This window comes from Cervus elaphus, chromosome X, assembly GCF_910594005.1.
Source record: "Cervus elaphus chromosome X, mCerEla1.1, whole genome shotgun sequence".
Lineage (NCBI taxonomy): Eukaryota > Metazoa > Chordata > Mammalia > Artiodactyla > Cervidae > Cervus > Cervus elaphus.
In genome coordinates this window covers 42155316-42173029 of record NC_057848.1, presented here as the reverse complement: position 1 = coordinate 42173029, position 17714 = coordinate 42155316, and the positions used below count along the sequence as shown (strand labels likewise).

The window sequence follows — 17714 nt, the reverse complement described above, 5'->3', positions numbered from 1 at the left end:
TTCCCCTTCCACAGTGTTGTCACTGCTGAACTGTATACTTTCAGTGGTGAATTATATGGTATGTAAGCTATATCTCAGTAAAGCTATTATATTAAAAAAATATGTGGATCATTTGAAAACATTAAAATTATGCAGAAGTACATAGAGTATAAAATGAAAGTACTCCTGCTCTTCCTAGTGCCATTCCTCAGAGGGAAACACCGCTAACAGTTTGGTGGATATCCTTCCAGACTTTTCTCTGTGATCACAAACTATATATGTATGTAATATATGTGTGCTCAGTCACTTCATTCATATCTGATTCTTTGTGAACCCATGGACTGTAGCTCGCCAGGCTCCTCTGTCCATAGGATTCTCCAGGCAAGAATACTGGAGTGGGTTGCCATGCCCTCCTTCAGGGGATCTTGCCAACCCAAGGATCGAACGGGAGTCTCTTACGTCTCCTGAATTGGCTGGCGAGCTCTTTACCACTAGCGCCACCTGGGAAGCCCATGTCATATATGTATATGTATTAAATGGGACCATACTATTCTTTATTTTTTTCACTCAATATCTCACAGAAGACTGTGTGTGTCAGCACATATGCTTCTGAGGTGTCTGTGGTAGGCCATAGTATAGATACACATGTATCTTTGGTTCCCTTGGCTGCTTTCATAAGACTTTTTCCTTCCTGGTCAGGGCCAAGAACAGAATGGGGACCAGAGCCCTGTCTCATGACAGCATCTTTGTGTTGGAGCCTGACCCTGAAAGATCAGAAAGGAAGCTATACCCCTCTCCAGAGATCCCAAGAGGCAGACCTTTGCAGGTAATGGTGAACTCGAGCAGCAGCGCATACTTGGACTACTCCTGACTCCACCCCCACTGTTGTAAACGCTGAATGAGAGAATATCTAAGTATATGATGAGCTTCCCTAGTGCCTGACACACAGTATTGGCCAGGATCACCATATTCACTTCTCTTTACGCTCCCCAAAAATGCTCTGAGTATTATAATGGTGACATTAATGTGCAGGCATTCCAACTCCCATGTTTTTTCTTTCTTCCACAGAGATCTCATGTTTTTATTACTCTGCCTAGAGCTGAGATTGGTAGCATGCATGAAGCTGTGTTTGGAACTGTGCCAAGAGGTACAGACAGAAGTGAATTCTGTGTTGCAGGCTCCAAGACCACCGAGGTAATAAAGTAGAGTTGTTCAAAGTCAAACAGGCAGACCTATTCTTGAATCCCTGCTCTATTATTTATTGGCCCTGTGACTTTGGGCTGATTACTTAATCTCTCTGAGCCCTCCTTTCTTCATCTATAATGGGTATAATATAAATATCTAGTTCAAGGGGTTGCCTGTGAGGATTGAATAAAGACTCAGAGAGATTAAAGAAATTGTTCCGGCTTACCATACAGTTAGTGGTAGCCCTGAAACTCTGATTCAGATGTGTTGACCTCCAGCCTTTAGTCTTTCCATTAGCCCAGTCTGTAAGATGTTGAAATTCTCTGGCCCTGCCTCAACAGGAAGGAGGGTACATCTTTAGTCTCCATTGTCTGAGGAGGCCTCACAAATAGCTGAGAAAAGAAGAGAAGGGAAAGATAAGGGAGAAAGGGAAAGATATATCCATCTGAGTACAGAGTTCCAGAGAATAGCAAGGAGAGATAAGAAAGCCTTCCTCATGATTAATGCAAAGAAATAGAGGAAAACAATAGAATGGGAAAGACTAGAGATCTCTTTAAGAAAATTAGAGATACCAAGGGAATATTTCATACAAAGATGGGCACAATAAAGGACAGAAATGGTATGGACCTAACAGAAGCAGAAGATATTAAGAAGAGGTGGCAAGAATACACAGAAGAACTGTACAAACAAGGTCTTAGGTAACCACTATGGTAACCACATTGGTGTTACCATCTATCGCCTAAAGATAGACAGATACCCTGGAATGTGAAGCCAAGTGGGCCTTAGGAAGCATTACTATGAACAAAGCTAGTAGAGGTGATAGAATTCCAGTTGAGCTATTTCAAATCCTAAAAGATGATACTGTGAAAGTGTTGCACTCAATATACCAGCAAATTTGGAAAACTCAGCAGTGGCCATAGGACTGGAAAAGGTCAGTTTTCATTCCAATCCCAAAGAAGGGCAATGCCAAAGAAGGTTCAAACTACCACACAATGGTACTCATTTCATATGCTAGCAAGGCCATGCTCAAAATCCTTCAAGCTAGGCTTCAACAGCCTGGAATTTCACACTATGTACTCTGCATATAAGTTAAATAAGCAGGGTGACAATATGCTGCCTTGATGTATTTTTCCCAATTTGGAACCAGCCTGTTGTCCCATGTCCAGTTCTCACTGTTGCTTCTTGACCTTCATACAGGTTTATCAGGAGACAGGTAAGGTGGTCTGGTATTTCCATTTCTTTAACAATTTTCCGCAGTTTGTTATGATCCACACAGTCAAAGGCTTCTGAGTATTCAGTGAAGCAGAAGTAGGTGTCTTTCTGGAATTCTCTTGCTTTTTTCTATGATCCAACGGATGTTAGCAATTTGATCTCTGGTTCCTCTGCCTTTGCTAAATCCAGCTTGAACATCTGGAAGTTCTCAGTTCACATACTGCTGAGGGGGAAATGGAAACAGTGACAGACTTTATTTCCTTGGGCTCCAAAATCACTGTGAACAGTAACTACAGCCATGAAATTAAAAGATGCTTGCTCCTTGGAAGGAAAGCTATGACAAACCTAGACAGTGTATTAAAAAGCAGAGACATCACTTTGCCAACAAAAGTCTGTCCAGTCAAAGCTATGGTTTTTCCAGTAGTCATGTATGGATTGTGAGAGTTGGACCGTAAAGAAGGCTGAGAGCCAAAGAATTGATACTTTTGAACTGTCACGCTAGAGAAGACTCTTGAGAGTCCCTTGGACTGCAAGGAGATCAAACCAGTCAATCCTAAAGGAAATCAACCCTGAATATTCATTGGAAGGACTGATGCTGAAGCTGAAGCTCCAATACTTTGACCACCTGATGCGAAGAGCCAACTCATTGGAAGAGACCCTGATGCTGGGAAAAATTGACGGCAGGAGGAGAAGAGGGTGACAGAGAATGAGATGGTTAGATGGCATCACAGACTCAATGGATATGAGTTTGAGCAAACTCCAGGTGATAGTGAAGGACAGGGAAGGTTGGTGTGCTGCAGTCCATGGGGTTGCAAAGAGTCAGGCACAACTTAGTGAGTGAGCAACAAAAGCCAAGTAAAGCCATCCGTAAAAGTTAGCTGCCATTAGTACAGTGATTATTATTATAATTGTGCTTTGGGATTGTTAATCCCCAAGGTTTGTTCTTAAGAGCCCCCAGTGGGGCCTAGTAGTCATAAGAGGGCACCTTAGACATTGGCCAGGAGTACCCCACAGGCACAAACTCAATGTGGCCCCTTTTCTTTGGCTTTGAGAGTTTGACACCCATCTGTCCTGAGCAGGAGCAGAACCTATGACAGAATCAAGCATGTCCGTTCCATGTCAACAAGGATTTTGTTTTGTTTATTGCTGTAGACCCAGTGCCTAGAATGGGTGTGGCACATTGTACATGCTTAGCCAGTATTTGTTAAAGATAAATTTGGGGGTTCTGATACACATCAAGAGGATCATGGCAGGGGCCAGTGCCTCCAATTCAAGTATAACATGAACTCCTAACTGGAATCAACTAAATCAGTCTGCTGAAGCTCAAGGTAAAACCAAATGAACAATTTTTATCCCCTTCAGAAAACTAGTCATCCAGTTCTAACCAGGAATAGTTGTGTAGATTTTCTAATATTGCCAGAAAGTCAGTCTCAACAGGCTTAAGATAAGCAAACAACACAGTCAAGATTCCATCCAGACAATTCCTGGACAGAGAGAATGATAGAAATAAAGATTGTAGCCTGGATGCCAAGCCCAGAACATAACCCAAAGGCTCATCTCCCCAAGATATGGACTTCCAAAGACAAGAACAAAATCAAAACAAAGATCGGACTCAAATAAGATTTCTAGTTGGCATCAGTAGGACATAACACCAGGATTCTGGTTTTGAGCAAGGAAGCAATTTAAAGTTTCTGTCTTTGGGATTGGCAAAAATGTGCAGCAATCCAGAGGGTGAGCCCAGGCTATTTATTAGTCTTTGGTTTGAGTATGTACTAGAAGTGAAGACAAGGAAGTGGGAGATTCTTTCCTTGGCTCATTTTTCTTTTTTCCCACTTTGGGTTCTTAACCCTTCAACCTTTGAGCAACAGGTAATTTGGGGGAAGGCACACAAGTTTTTAACTTTTTCTTTCTCTACTCTTCCTTGACAGATCCCACTACTGCGTCCATGCCAACGCAGCATCAGCTCACATCTCATTCAATCTGACACCATCTTTAAGGATCTTGAAGAAATGTCTGTTGATTATGAGCCACTTAAGAAGAGTTCATCATACAATATCTTGACATGGGAGAAGGTGAGTGTTAGTTCCGGCTGAAGTTGCAGGTTAGGGGTGGCGGGTGCACAAGTCAGAGGCGTAATTTCTTCTTGCCTATCTTTTTTCCTGCTGTAGCTCAATACTAAGGGGATGTTTGGGGAAGGAGCTGCCATTTTTGGCTTTTAATTTGCCTGTTGGTTTACATTTTCTGCCCAATTCTAAAAACCAAATAATCAGCACTGTAATTTATAAGGTATGGGAGACAGTATTTCTGGAAAAAAAAAAGTTTGCAGATATTTTCAGTTCTTTCATGAAGAAAACTAATAGAGATTTTTATGGATGTAAAAAGCCTCTACAATTTCAAATGCCAAAAATCCCAAAGGTTAGGGCACATAGTATGGTTTGATAAACACATATCCATATGAAAAATCATTTGATATGAGATGGCATGTATGTGTATTTCATGCATCTAGCTTTGCCAGCCAACTGGCATGTATTTCATGTATTTCATGCATCTAGCTTTGCCATCAACTGGAAAATCAGTAGACTGTCCTCATTAACACTTCCATTCACAAACTATTGTGTGGTTAATTGGATTGGCTTTTTCTACATCAATCATGATGATCATATTATTTTTCCTTCATTCTTTTAATATGGTATATTACATTTGATTTTCATAATATATTATATAGTGATGTTCATATGTTAAACCTCCTAATTCTGGGATAAATCCCAGTTGCTCATCATGTATAATTGCCCTTAAAATGCTGTTGGATTTGGTTTGCTAGTATTTTGCATGTGTATTCATGAGGGATATAGGTTATAGCATTCATTTCTTGTGATGCCTTTATCTGGCTTTGGAGTCATGATAATGCTTGCCTTGTAGAGTCAGAAAGTATTCCCTCTTACATGTGTTTTGAATTATTTGTGAGGGATTGGTATTATTTAAAAGTTTGGTAGAATTCACCAGTGAAGCCATCTGGTCCTGTTTTTTTTAGTTGTTTCGAGGTTTTGATTACTGATTCAATCTGTTGCTATAGGTATATTCAGGTTTTCCATTTCTTTTTTATCCAATTTTAGTAATTCGGATATGTCTAGGAATTTACCCATTTCATTTAGGCTATCTATACAAGTATTCATAGTACTGTTTTATAATCCTTTTTATTTCTGTAATGTTGGTAGTAATTGTTCCCTTTCAATTCTGATTTTAATAATTTGTGTCTTATTTTTTTCTTAATCAATCTAGCTAAAGATTTGTCCATTTTGTTTTACTTTTCAAAGGATCAACTTTTGGTTTCATTGATTTTCCATATTGTTTTTCTATTCCCTATTTCATTATCTCTGCCTTAATCTCTATTATTTCCTTTCTCTTGGTAGCTTTGGGTTTAGTTTCATCTTTCTGGGTTCCTTAAGGTGGAACAATAGGGTAGTGATTTGAGAGCTTTCTTCTTTTTTTAACAAGCATATACAGCTATACATTTCTAAAGACTGTTTTTGCTGTACCACATAAGTTTATGTTGTGTTTTATTATTAATTCATGTCAAAGTATTTTCTAACTTTCCTTTTGATTTCTTCTTTGATCCATTCATTGCTTAAGGGTATGTTGTTTAGTTTCCACCTATCTGTGAATTTTCCAGTCTTCCTTCTGTTATTGATTGTATAGTTTTGTTCTGTTGTGATCAGAGAAGATATTTTGCATGGTTTCAATCTTTTTAAAATTTATTAAGACTTATTTTGTAGCCTAGCATATGGTTTATACAGGAGAATGTTCCATGTGCATTTCAGAAGAATACATATTATGCTCTTGTTGAATGGACTATTTTTTATATATATATATATATATGTTAAGTTTGCATTATTGTTTCAAGTCCTCTATTTCTTTATTGACCTTTTGTCTAGCTGTTTATTCATAATTGAAAGTGGGATACTGACATCTCTATTGTTGTATAACTGTCCATTTCCTCCTTCAGTTCTGTCAATTTTTGCTTCATGTATTCAGGAGTGGGTCTGTTGTTCTGTTTATGACTGTTCTATCTTCCTGATGGATTGACCCTTTTATCAATATATAATGTCCATCTTTGTCTCCTACAACAATTTTGACTTGAAATCTGTTTTGTTTGATTTTAGTATAGCCACCCCAGCTCTCTTTTGGTTATCATTTTCTTGGAATCCCTTTAATCATTGTTTCACTTTCAACTTGTTTGTGTTTTTAGATCTAAAGCGAGTCTCTTGTAGACAGCATACAAATAGATCATGTTTTAAAAATTCATCTTGCTAATTTCTGCCTTTTGATTGGAGAGTTTAATTTACATTCACAGCAATTACTAATAATGAAGGACTTCTGCCATTTAGCTCTTTATTGTACCTCGGTTCTTCCATTACTACCTTCTTTTGGATTTTTTAAAAATTTATTTATTTTAATTGGAGGCTAATTACTTTACAATATTGTAGTGGTTTTTGCCATACATTGACATGAATCAGCCATGGGTGTACATGTGTTCCCCATCCTGAGCCCCCTTCCCACCTCCCTCTCCATCCCATCCCTCTGGGTCATCCCAGTGCACCAGCCCTGAGCACCCTGTCTCATGCATTGAACCTGGACTGGTGATCTGTTTCACATATGATAATACACATGTTTCAGTGCTATTTTCTCAGATCATCCCACCCTCGCCTTTTCCCACAGAGTCCAAAAGTCTGTTTTATGCATCTATGTCTCTTTTGCTGTCTCACATATAGGGTTATCATTACCATCTTTCTAAATTCCATATATATGTGTTAATATACTGTATTGTTGATTTTCTTTCTGACTTACTTCACTCTGTATAATAAGCTCCAGTTTCATCCACCTCATTAGAACTGATTCAAATGAATTCTTTTTAATGGCTGAGTAATATTCCATTCTGTATATGTACCACAGCTTTCTTATCCATTAGTCTACTGATGGACATCTAGGTTGCTTCCATGTCCTGGCTATTATAAACAGTGCTGCAATGAGTATTGGGGTACACATGTCTCTTTCAATTCTGGTTTCCTCAGTGTGTATACCCAGGAGTGGGATTGCTGGGTCATATGGCAGCTCTATTTCCAGTTTTTTAAAGGAATCTCCACACTGTTCTCCATAGCGGCTGTACTAGTTTGCATTCCCACCAACAGTGTAAGAGGGTTCCCTTTTCTCCAAACCCTCTCCAGCATTTATTGCTTGTAGATTTTTGGATAGCAGCCATTCTGACCGGAGTGAAATGGTACCTCATTGTGTTTTGATTTGCATTTCTCTGATAATGAGTGATGTTGAGCATCTTTTCTTGTGTTTGTTAGCCATCTGTATGTCTTCTTTGGAGAAATGTCTGTTTAGTTCTTTGGTGCATTTTTTGATTGAGTCGTTTATTTTTCTGGAATTGAGCTGCAGGAGTTGCTGGTATATTTTTGAGATTAATTCTTTGTCAGTTGCTTCATTTGCTATTATTTTCTCCCATTATAAAGGTTGTCTTTTCACCTTGCTTATAGTTTACTTCGTTGTGTAAAAGCTTTTAAGTTTAATTAGGTCCCATTTGTTTATTTTTGGTTTTATTTCCATTACTCTGGGAGGTGGGTCATAGAGGATCCTGTGTTTTGCAAATGTTTTCCTCTAGGAGTTTTATAGTTTCTGGTCTTACATTTAGATCTTTAATCCATTTTGAGTTTATTTTTGTGTATGGTGTTAGAAAGTGTTCTAGTTTCATTCTTTTACAAGTGGTTGACCAGTTTCCCAGCACCACTTGTTAAAGAGATTGTCTTTTTTCCATTGTATATTCTTGTCTCCTTTGTCAAAGATAAGGTGTCCATAGGTGCGTGGACTTATCTCTGGGCTTTCTAATTTGTTCCATTGATCTATATTTCTATCTTTGTGCCAGTACCATACTGTCTTGATGACTGTGGCTTTGTAGTAGAGTCTGAAGTCAGGCAGGTTGATTCCTCCAGTTCCGTTCTTCTTTCTCAAGATTGCTTTGGCTATTCGAGGTTTTTTGTATTTCCATACAAATTGTGAAATTGTTTGCTCTAGTCCTGTGAAAAATACCGTTGGTAGTTTGATAGGGATTGCACTGAAGCTATAGATTGCTTTGGGTAGTATACTCATTTTCACTGTATTGATTCTTCCAATCCATGAACATGGTATATTTCTCCATCTATTTGTGTCCTCTTTGATTTCTTTTGTCAGTGTTTTATAGTTTTATATATATAGGTCTTTTGTTTCTTTAGGTAGATATATTCCTAAGTATTTTATTCTGTTCATTGCAATTGTAAATGGAATTGTTTTCTTAATTTCTCTTTTCGTTTTCTCATTGTTAGTGTATAGGAATACAAGGGCTTTCTGTGTGTTAATTTTATATCCTGAAACTTTACTATATTCATTGATTAGCTCTAGTAATTTTCTGGTGGAGTCTTTAGGGTTTTCTAAGTAGAGGATCATGTCATCTGCAAACAGCGAGAGTTTTACTTCTTTTTTTCCCAATCTGGATTCCTTTTATTTCTTTTTCTGCGCTGACTGCTGTAGCCAAAGCTTCCAAAACTATGTTTTGGAATATTGGTGGTGAGCGTGGGCACCCTTGTCTTGTTCCTGACTTTAGGGGAGAGGCTTTCAATTTTTCACCATTGAGGATAATGTTTGCTGTGGATTTGTCATATATAGCCTTTATTATGTTGAGGTACATTCCTTCTATTCCTGCTTTCTGGAGGTTTTTTTTTTTTTATCATAAATGGATGTTGAATTTTGTCAAAGGCTTTCTCTGCATCTATTGAGATAATCATACGGTTTTTATCTTTCAATTTGTTAATATGGTGTATTACATTGATTGACTTGCAGATATTAAAGAACCCTTGCGTCCCTGGGATAAAGACCACTTGGTCATGGTGTATGATTTTTTTAATATGTTGTTGGATTCTGTTTGCTATAATTTTGTTAAGGATTTTTGCATCTATGCTCATCAGTAATATTGGCCTGTAGTTTTCTTTTTTGTGGCATCTTTGTCTGGTTTTGGTATTAGGGTGATGGTGGCCTCATAGAACGAGTTTGAAAGTTTACCTTCCTCTGCAATTTTCTGGAAGAGTTTGAGTAAGATAAGTGTTAGCTCTTCTCTAAATTTTTTGTAGAATTCAGCTGTGAAGCCATCTGGTCCTGGGCTTTTGTTTGCTGGACGATTTCTGATTACAGTTTCAATTTTCATGCTTGTGATGAGTCTGTTAAGATCTTATATTTCTTCCTGGTTCAGTTTTGGAAAGTTGTACTTTTCTAAGAATTTGTCCATTTCTTCCAAGTTGTCCATTTTATTGGCATATAGCTACTGGTAGTAGTCTCTTATGATCCTTTGTATTTCTGTGTTGTCTGTTGTGATCTTTCCATTTTCATTTCTAATTTTGTTGATTTGCTTCCTCTCCCTTTGTTTCTTGATGAGTCTGGCTAATGGTTTCTCTATTTTATTTATCTTCTCAAAGAACCAGCTTTTAGCTTTGTTGATTTTTGCTATGGTCTCTTTAGTTTCTTTTGCATTTATTTCTGCCCTAATTTTTAAGATTTCTTTCCTTCTACTAACACTGGGGTTCTTAATTTCTTCCTTTTCTAATTGCTTTAGGTGTAGAGTTAGGTTATTTATTTGACTTTTTTCTTGTTTCTTGAGGTAAGCCTGTATTGCTATGAGCCTTCCCCTTAGCAGTGCTTTTACAGTGTCCCATAGGTTTTGGGTTGTTGTGTTTTCATTTTCATTCATTTCTATGCATATTTTGATTTCTTTTATGATTTCTTCTGTGATTTGTTGGTTATTCAGAAGCGTGTTGTTCAACCTGCATATGTTGGGATTTTTAATAGTTTTTTTTTTTTTCCTGTAATTGACATCTAATCTTACTGCATTGTGGTCAGAAAAGATGCTTGGAATAATTTTAATTTTTTTGAGCTTACCAAGGCTAGATTTATGGCCCAGGTTGTGATCTATCCTGGAGAAGGTTCCGTGAGTACTTGAGAAAAAGGTGAAGTTGATTGTTTTGGGGTGAAATGTCCTATAGATATCAATTAGGTCTAACTGGTCCATTTTATCATTTAAAGTTTGTGTTTCCTTGTTAATTTTCTGTTTAGTTGATCTATCCAAAGGTATGAGTGGGTTATTAAAGTCTCCCACTATTATTGTGTTATTGTTAATTTCCCCTTTCATATTCGTTAGCATTTGCCTTACATATTGTGGTGCTCCTATGTTGGGTGCATATATATTTATAATTGATATATCTTCTTCTTGGATTGATCCTTTGATCATTATGTAGTGTCCTTCTTTGTCTCTTTTCACATCCTTTATTTTAAAGTCTATTTTATCTGATATGAGTATTGCTACTCCTGCTTTCTTTTGGTTTCCATTTGCGTGAAATATTTTTTTCCAGCCCTTCACTTTCAGTCTGTATGTGTCCCTTGTTTTGAGGTGGGTCTCCTGTAGACAGCATATATAAGGGTCTTGTTTTTGTGTCCATTCAGCCAGTCTTTGTCTTTTGGTTGGGGCATTCAACCCATTTACGTTTAAGGTAATCATTGATAAGTATGATCCCATTGCCATTTTCTTTGTTCTTTGGGTTCGAGTTTATACACCCTTTCTGTGTTTCCTGTCTAGAGAAGATCCTTTAGCATCTGTTGGAGAGCTGGTTTGGTGGTGCTGAATTCTCTAAGCTTTTGCTTGTCTGTAAAGCTTTTGATTTGTCCTTCATGTTTGAATGAGATCCTTGCTGGGTACAGTAATCTGGGTTGTAGGTTTTTCTCTTTCATCACTTTAAGTATGTCCTGCCATTCCCTTCTGGCCTGAAGAGTTTCTATTGAAAGAACAGCTGCTATCCTTATGGGAATCCCCTTGTGTGTTATTTGTTGTTTCTCCCTTGCTGCTTTTAATATTTGTTCTTTGTGTTTGATCTTTGTTAATTTGATTAATATGTGTCTTGGGGTGTTTTGCCTTGGGTTTATCCTGTTTGGGACTCTCTGGGTTTCTTGGACTTGGGTGGCTATTTCTTTCCCCATTTTAGGGAGGTTTTCAACTATTATCTCCTCGAGTATTTTCTCATGGCCTTTCTTTTTGTCTTCTTCTTCTGGGACTCCTATGATTCAAATGTTGGGGCATTTAACATTGTCCCAGAGGTCCCTGAGGTTGTCCTCATTTCTTTTAATTCTTTTTTCTTTTTTCCTCTCTGCTTCATTTATTTCTACCATTATATCTTCTACCTCACTTATCCTATCTTCTGCCTCAGTTGTTCTACTGTTGGTTCCCTCTAGAGTGTTTTTTTAATCTCATTTATTGCATTATTCATTATTTATTGACTATTTTTTGTTTCTTCTAAGTCCTTGTTAAACATTTCTTGCCTCTTCTCAATGCTTGTCTCCAGGCTATTTATCTGTAACTCCATTTTGTTTTCTAGACTTTGGATCATTTTTACTCTCATTATTCTGAATTCTTTTTCAGGTAGACTCCCTATCTCCTCCTATTTTGTTTGGTTTGGTGGGCATTTATCATGTTCCTTTACCCGTTGAGCATTTCTCTGCATTTCTCTTTTCATCTTGTTTAGATTGCTGTGTTTGGGGTGGCCTTTCTGTATTCTGGCAGTTTGTGGTTCCTTTTTATTGTAGAGGTTCCTCCCTGTGGGTGGGGTTGGACGAGTGGCTTGTCAAGGTTTCCTGGTTAGGGAAGCTTGCTTTGGTGTTCTAGTGGGTGGAGCTGGATTTCTTCTCTCTGGAGTGCAATGAAGTGTCCAGTAGTGAGTTTTGAGATGTCTATGGGTTTGGTGTGATTTTGGGCAGCCTGTATATTGAAGCTCAGGGCTATGTTCCTGCGTTGCTGGAGAATTTGCATGGTATGTCTTGCTCTGGAACTTGTTGGCTCTTGGGTGATGCTTGGTTTCAGTGTAGGTATGGAGGCTTTTGGATGATCTCTTATTGATTAATGTTCCCTGGAGTCGGGAATTCTCTGGTGTTCTCAGGTTTTGGGCTTAAGCCTCCTGCCTCTGGTTGGCAGTCTTATTCTTCCAGTAGCCTCAAGACTTCTCCATCCATATAGTACCAATGATAAAACATCTAGGTTAATGGTGAAAAGATTCTCCACAGTGAGGACACCCAGAGAGGTTCACAGTTACATGGAGAAGAGAAGAGGGAGGAAGGAGATAGAGGTGACCAGGTGAAGAAGAGGGGGAATCAAAAGGGGAGAGAGCAGTCTAGCCAGTAATCAATTCCCTATGTGCTCTCCACAGTCTGGAACCCTCAGAGAGGTTCATGGATTACATAGAGAAGAGAAGAGGGAGGAAGGCGATAGAGGTGACCAGGAGGACAAAGGGGGAATCAAAAGGAGAGAGACAGATCCAGGCAGTAATCAGTTCCCTAAGTGTTCTCCAAAGCCCAGAACACACACAGTTTCACAGAGTTGGGTAGAGAAGAGAAGGGGGAGAGGGGAGATAGAGGTGACCTGGGGAAGAAAAAGGAGAGTCAAGAGGGGGAGAGAGTAATCGAGCCAGTAATCACACTCCTAAGTAAAAATGGGTACGGAAGATTGGATTCTTAAAGGTACAACATTGATAACAAATACCAAAAAGCAAGGATTAAAAATCTAGAGTAGAGGTTAGACTCTCCAAAATACAATATTAAAAAACAAAAACAAAACAAAGTCATAAAAATTATAAAAAATATATATGAAGTTTGCTTTAAAAATAGGGTCTTTTTTGCAAGGTAATAGTAGGTTATAAAAATGAAAATTAAATGAGTAATAGAGGACTTAAATTTTTTTTTAAATTAAAAAATGATAATAGTAAAATTATATCTAGGAATTTCTCTGGAGCTGTTGTGGGCAGTGTGGGGTCAGTTCAGTTTCAGATAGTTCCTTGTTCCAGCTTATACTTCTCAAGATCTATAGGCCCCTTCCAATATAGTCGGTGCTAACTACAGGGTTTTAATCTGTTGCACCTGTCACTTCCAAAGCGGTTCCCCCTGTTTATTTTGGCTTCTTCTGTTTGACAGGTCTCTTCAGTGTCTAATTTCCACCCTGACACAAGGGGGTGAAGGTGGTCACTTATTTAGGCTCATTTGTTCAGTCGTGCTGTGGGGAGGGAGGAACACTGCGAGCAAATATCACTGGCGTGTGTGGGGAGTGCTCACAGTGTCTGGGCCACACTGGGTTTGCCCCGGCTCACGGGTGTGTGCTTTCCCAGTCTACACTGCTCAGGCTCCAGGTTGCTCTGCAGGGGAACTGTCTAAAGTGGGCCCTGGGTTGTGTGCACTTCCCAGGTCTAAGCCGCACAGGTTCAGGTTCTTGGGCACTCCACAAAGGCACAGACTTGGTTGGGCCTGCGTTTTGTGCCCTTCCCAGGTCCAAGCAACTCAGGCGACCAGGTGCTTGGTGAGTGCACTCTCCCTAAGTGGGGAGGTACGTCTTATCGCCTCCCCCAGCCTAGCCGCTCAGTTTCCTGGGTGCACCGTCTCAGGTGTGTTGTGTGTCTTTTCTGGGAGCTGATCTCTGGCTGCAACCTCCAGGCGGATGTCAACTGTCCAGAATCCCAGGAAGTCTTGGTTAGCAGCTGGGAGCCTGCTCGTAGTTTGGTAGAGAATGCCGTCTCTGGGGCCAAGTTTGCCCCTCGCCTTCCTGCTCTTGCTGCCCCCTGCCTGCCTCCCTGCCTCTAGTGGGGGATGGGCCAGTCCGCAGCCAGCTAGCTCTCCTCTGGTATTTGCTTAGTCCTTTATTCTGTGAGTGGGCCCGGCAGTGCCTTAGGTTAGGGCTTTTCGCAAGATAGCTCTGTCTCTCTCTCTCTCTTTTTTCCTCTCTCTCTCTGACTATCCCAAAGTTTGGGTTGCTATTTCACGTTAGCTCCCTCAGATTGCCCTCAGGGCATTCAGGCCCAGTCCTTACCCTAAGCAATGCAGCCCGTGCCTCCCTGTTCAGCCCCCTGCTTGCTGGTGGTGGATGCGAGCGTCTGGACTACTTCTCTGCTGGGAGTTGCCGTTAGGCACATAATCTGTGGGTTTTATTTATTTATTTTTTTATGTTTTCCTCTCAGGTATGTTGCCCTCTAAGATTCCAAAACTCCCCACAGACCCGCTGGTGAGAGAGTGTCCTGGTGTTTGGAAACTTCTCCTCTTTTAAGACTCCCTTCCTGGGATGGGTCTCCATTCCTAACTCTTTTGTCTCTCTTTTTATCTTTTATGTTTTGTCCTACTTCCTTTCGAAGACAATGGGCTGCCTTTCTGGGTGCCTGATGTCCTCTGCCAGCGTTCAGAAGTTGTTTTGTGGAATTTGCTCAGCGTTCAAATGTTCTTTTGATGAATTTGTGGGGGAGAAAGTGGTCTCCCCGTCCTATTGCTCTGCCATCGTTGGACTGCCCTCCCTTATTTTGGATTTAATTTAAAAAGTTTTAGTGTACTGTTTTCATTCCCTTCTCATTTCCTTTTTTATATATTTTTAAGTTATTTTCTTAGTGGTTACCTTGGGGATTCCACTTAAGAAAATCAACATTTTAAAACATGTCGTTTTCTCTTTCTTTTAATTTGAGTAGGCTAACTATATATTTTATAGATTAATGAATAGAATTAAACTATTTATAGTCAACATTTCCTAACATCAGTCTAAACATTTGTCCTGCTTAATGTAGTAAACTCTCTATTAGTAAATTCAAGAATTGAGTCAAGTTGTTATAGGTTAAATATTGGGCTTACAGGCAGAAATTCTAATCTTTGATGTTCTCCCAAGCATGAGAGTTTCTTGGCTATTTCTGCTAAGTTATTGCCCTGGTTTATTAGTTCAGGAGGGTGAATACAAGGAGCGGGCATGTGGCAGCAACAGTAGCAATAGCAGCAGCAGTAGCATCCCATGAAGGAGCTTTAATCACCATCCCAAGCAGATGTGCTGGCCTGGATGCTTCTCTGAGCTTCTCATAAATTATGACATCCCAGTCTCTTATATCCCCAAAGGCCTCCCCACAAACCCAGCTCCGACTGCCTTCTCACTAAGCATCAGGTAGGGAGCTAGGCAGAAAACCAAATCAAATAGAGAAGTCAGACTAAAAGATGACCAAATCTCTATCCTTTCAAAGAGTCTGCCTGCAATACAGGAGAGCTGGGTTCAATCCCTGGGTTGGGAAGATCCCCTGGAGAAGGAAATGGCAACCCATTCCAGTATTCTTGCCTGGATAATTCCATGGACAGAGGAGCCTTGTGTGCTACAGTCCATGGGGTCACAAAGAGTCGGACACGACTGAGTGACCAACACACACTACCCTCTCCGAGTCTTTCCAAGTTTGCTGTTTCCTTCTTTCTTTTCTGAGCTGCTGCCTCCTACTGGTGACACAGGGAAATACATGTTATCTCTCAAGGACCCAAAGCTTACTTTTTCCTCCAAAATCCCTGGGGCAGAATGGGAAGGACTTCCTTAAGGCCTTGTTGTCTAAGACTACTTATTCCACACTTCCTTGGGTAAAGAGTTGTGTGCCTTGTCCCTTTCAGTTCCAGTTTAGCAAACCCCCCTGTTTCTTCCCCATCCTCGGACCAGAGGATCCTCCTACTTAGAGCTTCCCTGACCCCTGCTACCTTCCCAACCTGGTTCATCTTCATCAATGAGTCAACTTCATATTCACCAATGAGTCTGTAGAATATTTTTCCTCAATATGGCTTTTTATGGAGAAAAACAATTGTATGGAAAAGAAGTCATGCATTTTCATTCTTGAGAAAGAGCTGTATCCGTTATTTTGGTGCTTAAAGCTCGAGCTGATTAAATGCCTAGACTTTAGTCCCATTGCAGGATAAATGTTGCTAACATTTAACATGGTGGGTGTTAAGTAGCTTCCAGTTATTCCACTGTATTGGCCAATGAAGAGTTCATTTAGATTGCTGAAAGGTTCTCCCCTTATCATGTTTCTTGCTTTGCCCATGATGGCTTACTTCATAATTCACCATTATTATTTACAAATAGGTCTCCAAAGCCCAGAACAATATTCTTAAAAATCCTTTGATATATCAGAAGAGAGCATAATGCCCACTTCCCCATTGCTGCATAGAAATTTGTAGCTTACAAAGTTATTTTGCATAGATATAGGTGCATTTCATTTTCTCAAAAACTCTGAAATGTAGATAGGGAAGATACTATTATTCCCATTTTGGGTGGAAAAAACAGGTTCAGAGAGGTGAAATGACTTGACCAAGGCCACAGTGCCAATCAGAGATACAGCTGAGACTCAGACTGAGGATTCCTCCCCAAATTCATACCAGTTTTCACTCAGCCATGTGGACTCTAGCAGTTCTCTAAATTTGGACAACCAATGCCCACCAATAACAATAGCAACTAATGCTTGCTCAGACTTTCCTGTGTAAAAGGCACTTCACATGTATCATTTCATCTAATTTTAAAAACAGCACACTAAAGTGTATATTATTATTATCCCTATATTAAAGACATAGAAACTGAGGCTCAAAGAGGTTAAGTAACTTGTCCGAGCTCAAACAGTTTTAAAAATGGCTTGGCTAAGACCTCAAATTCAGGCCTCTGACTCCAAAGTTCATGTTCTTATTCTCTATACCAAAGAAATTAGGGAGCTTTAGCTAGCAGGGAGCTCCATGGGATATGTGAAATTCTACCTCCTACAACTTTCAGGATGGCAAAATGGCACAACACCTTTTATGAAACAGAAATTCTGAGTGAAGTTGCAGTTGCACAGGAATTCGCAGGAATGAGCACACAATGCACTTTGACACACTTGGGAAATTAAAGTCTTAATAGCCAGTCATATCCTGTGCCAGCATACCATGGCAGAGAAGTCTCCTACTGAGAACCACTTTTCCCACCAAGAGCTGCTGCTTCTTCTGGAGTTGTTCCAAAGACTACTTGCCTTGGGAGCTTTCAGCTGAATGGCTCACACAGAACCTAGCTCCCTAGCATGCCAGTGTCAGAACCTCCCAGATAGTTTCAGAGTGAGCTTTTTTCCTAAAGTGACAGCATTTCAGGCCAAAGGCTTGATAAAATCTGGCCTAAATAGCCACCAGGTAATGCCATTATTTAAGACACAACAATTGGGAACAGATAAGCTATCTCCTGCACACACTGAATCTAGAAATTGCTAGAATTTTGCTGAGCTTGATTTGTTTGATATTCCAAGAAGCAGCCAAACTGCTCTCTATCCCCACTCAAGTGTTTCGTATCAATAGTTAAAAGAAAATGGGAAAACCCTGGCACCATACAACAGACAAAGAAACCATCAAAAGGATGATCAAAAGGGTGCATGTTTGATTGAAGTATTTTATACAGGGTCAAGAAACATGACAGAAAGGGGAAAGGAGCT

The 17714-nt window shown here is 39.7% G+C and overlaps 1 protein-coding gene across 5 annotated transcripts in view; it reads left to right on the top strand.

Annotated features, from left to right (window-relative positions):
* KIAA1210 (KIAA1210 ortholog) overlaps window positions 1-17714 on the top strand; it is a 77759-nt gene that overhangs the window by 40689 nt on the left and 19356 nt on the right. For 4 of the 5 annotated variants that reach the window (XM_043897736.1, XM_043897735.1, XM_043897737.1 and 1 more), the window contains 3 exons: window positions 679-805; window positions 1048-1173; window positions 4305-4448. In XM_043897736.1, the coding sequence (XP_043753671.1) occupies window positions 679-805; window positions 1048-1173; window positions 4305-4448 (397 nt within the window). The remainder of the gene's footprint in view (window positions 1-678; window positions 806-1047; window positions 1174-4304; window positions 4449-17714) is intronic. The other variant, XM_043897740.1, reaches the window with a different exon arrangement.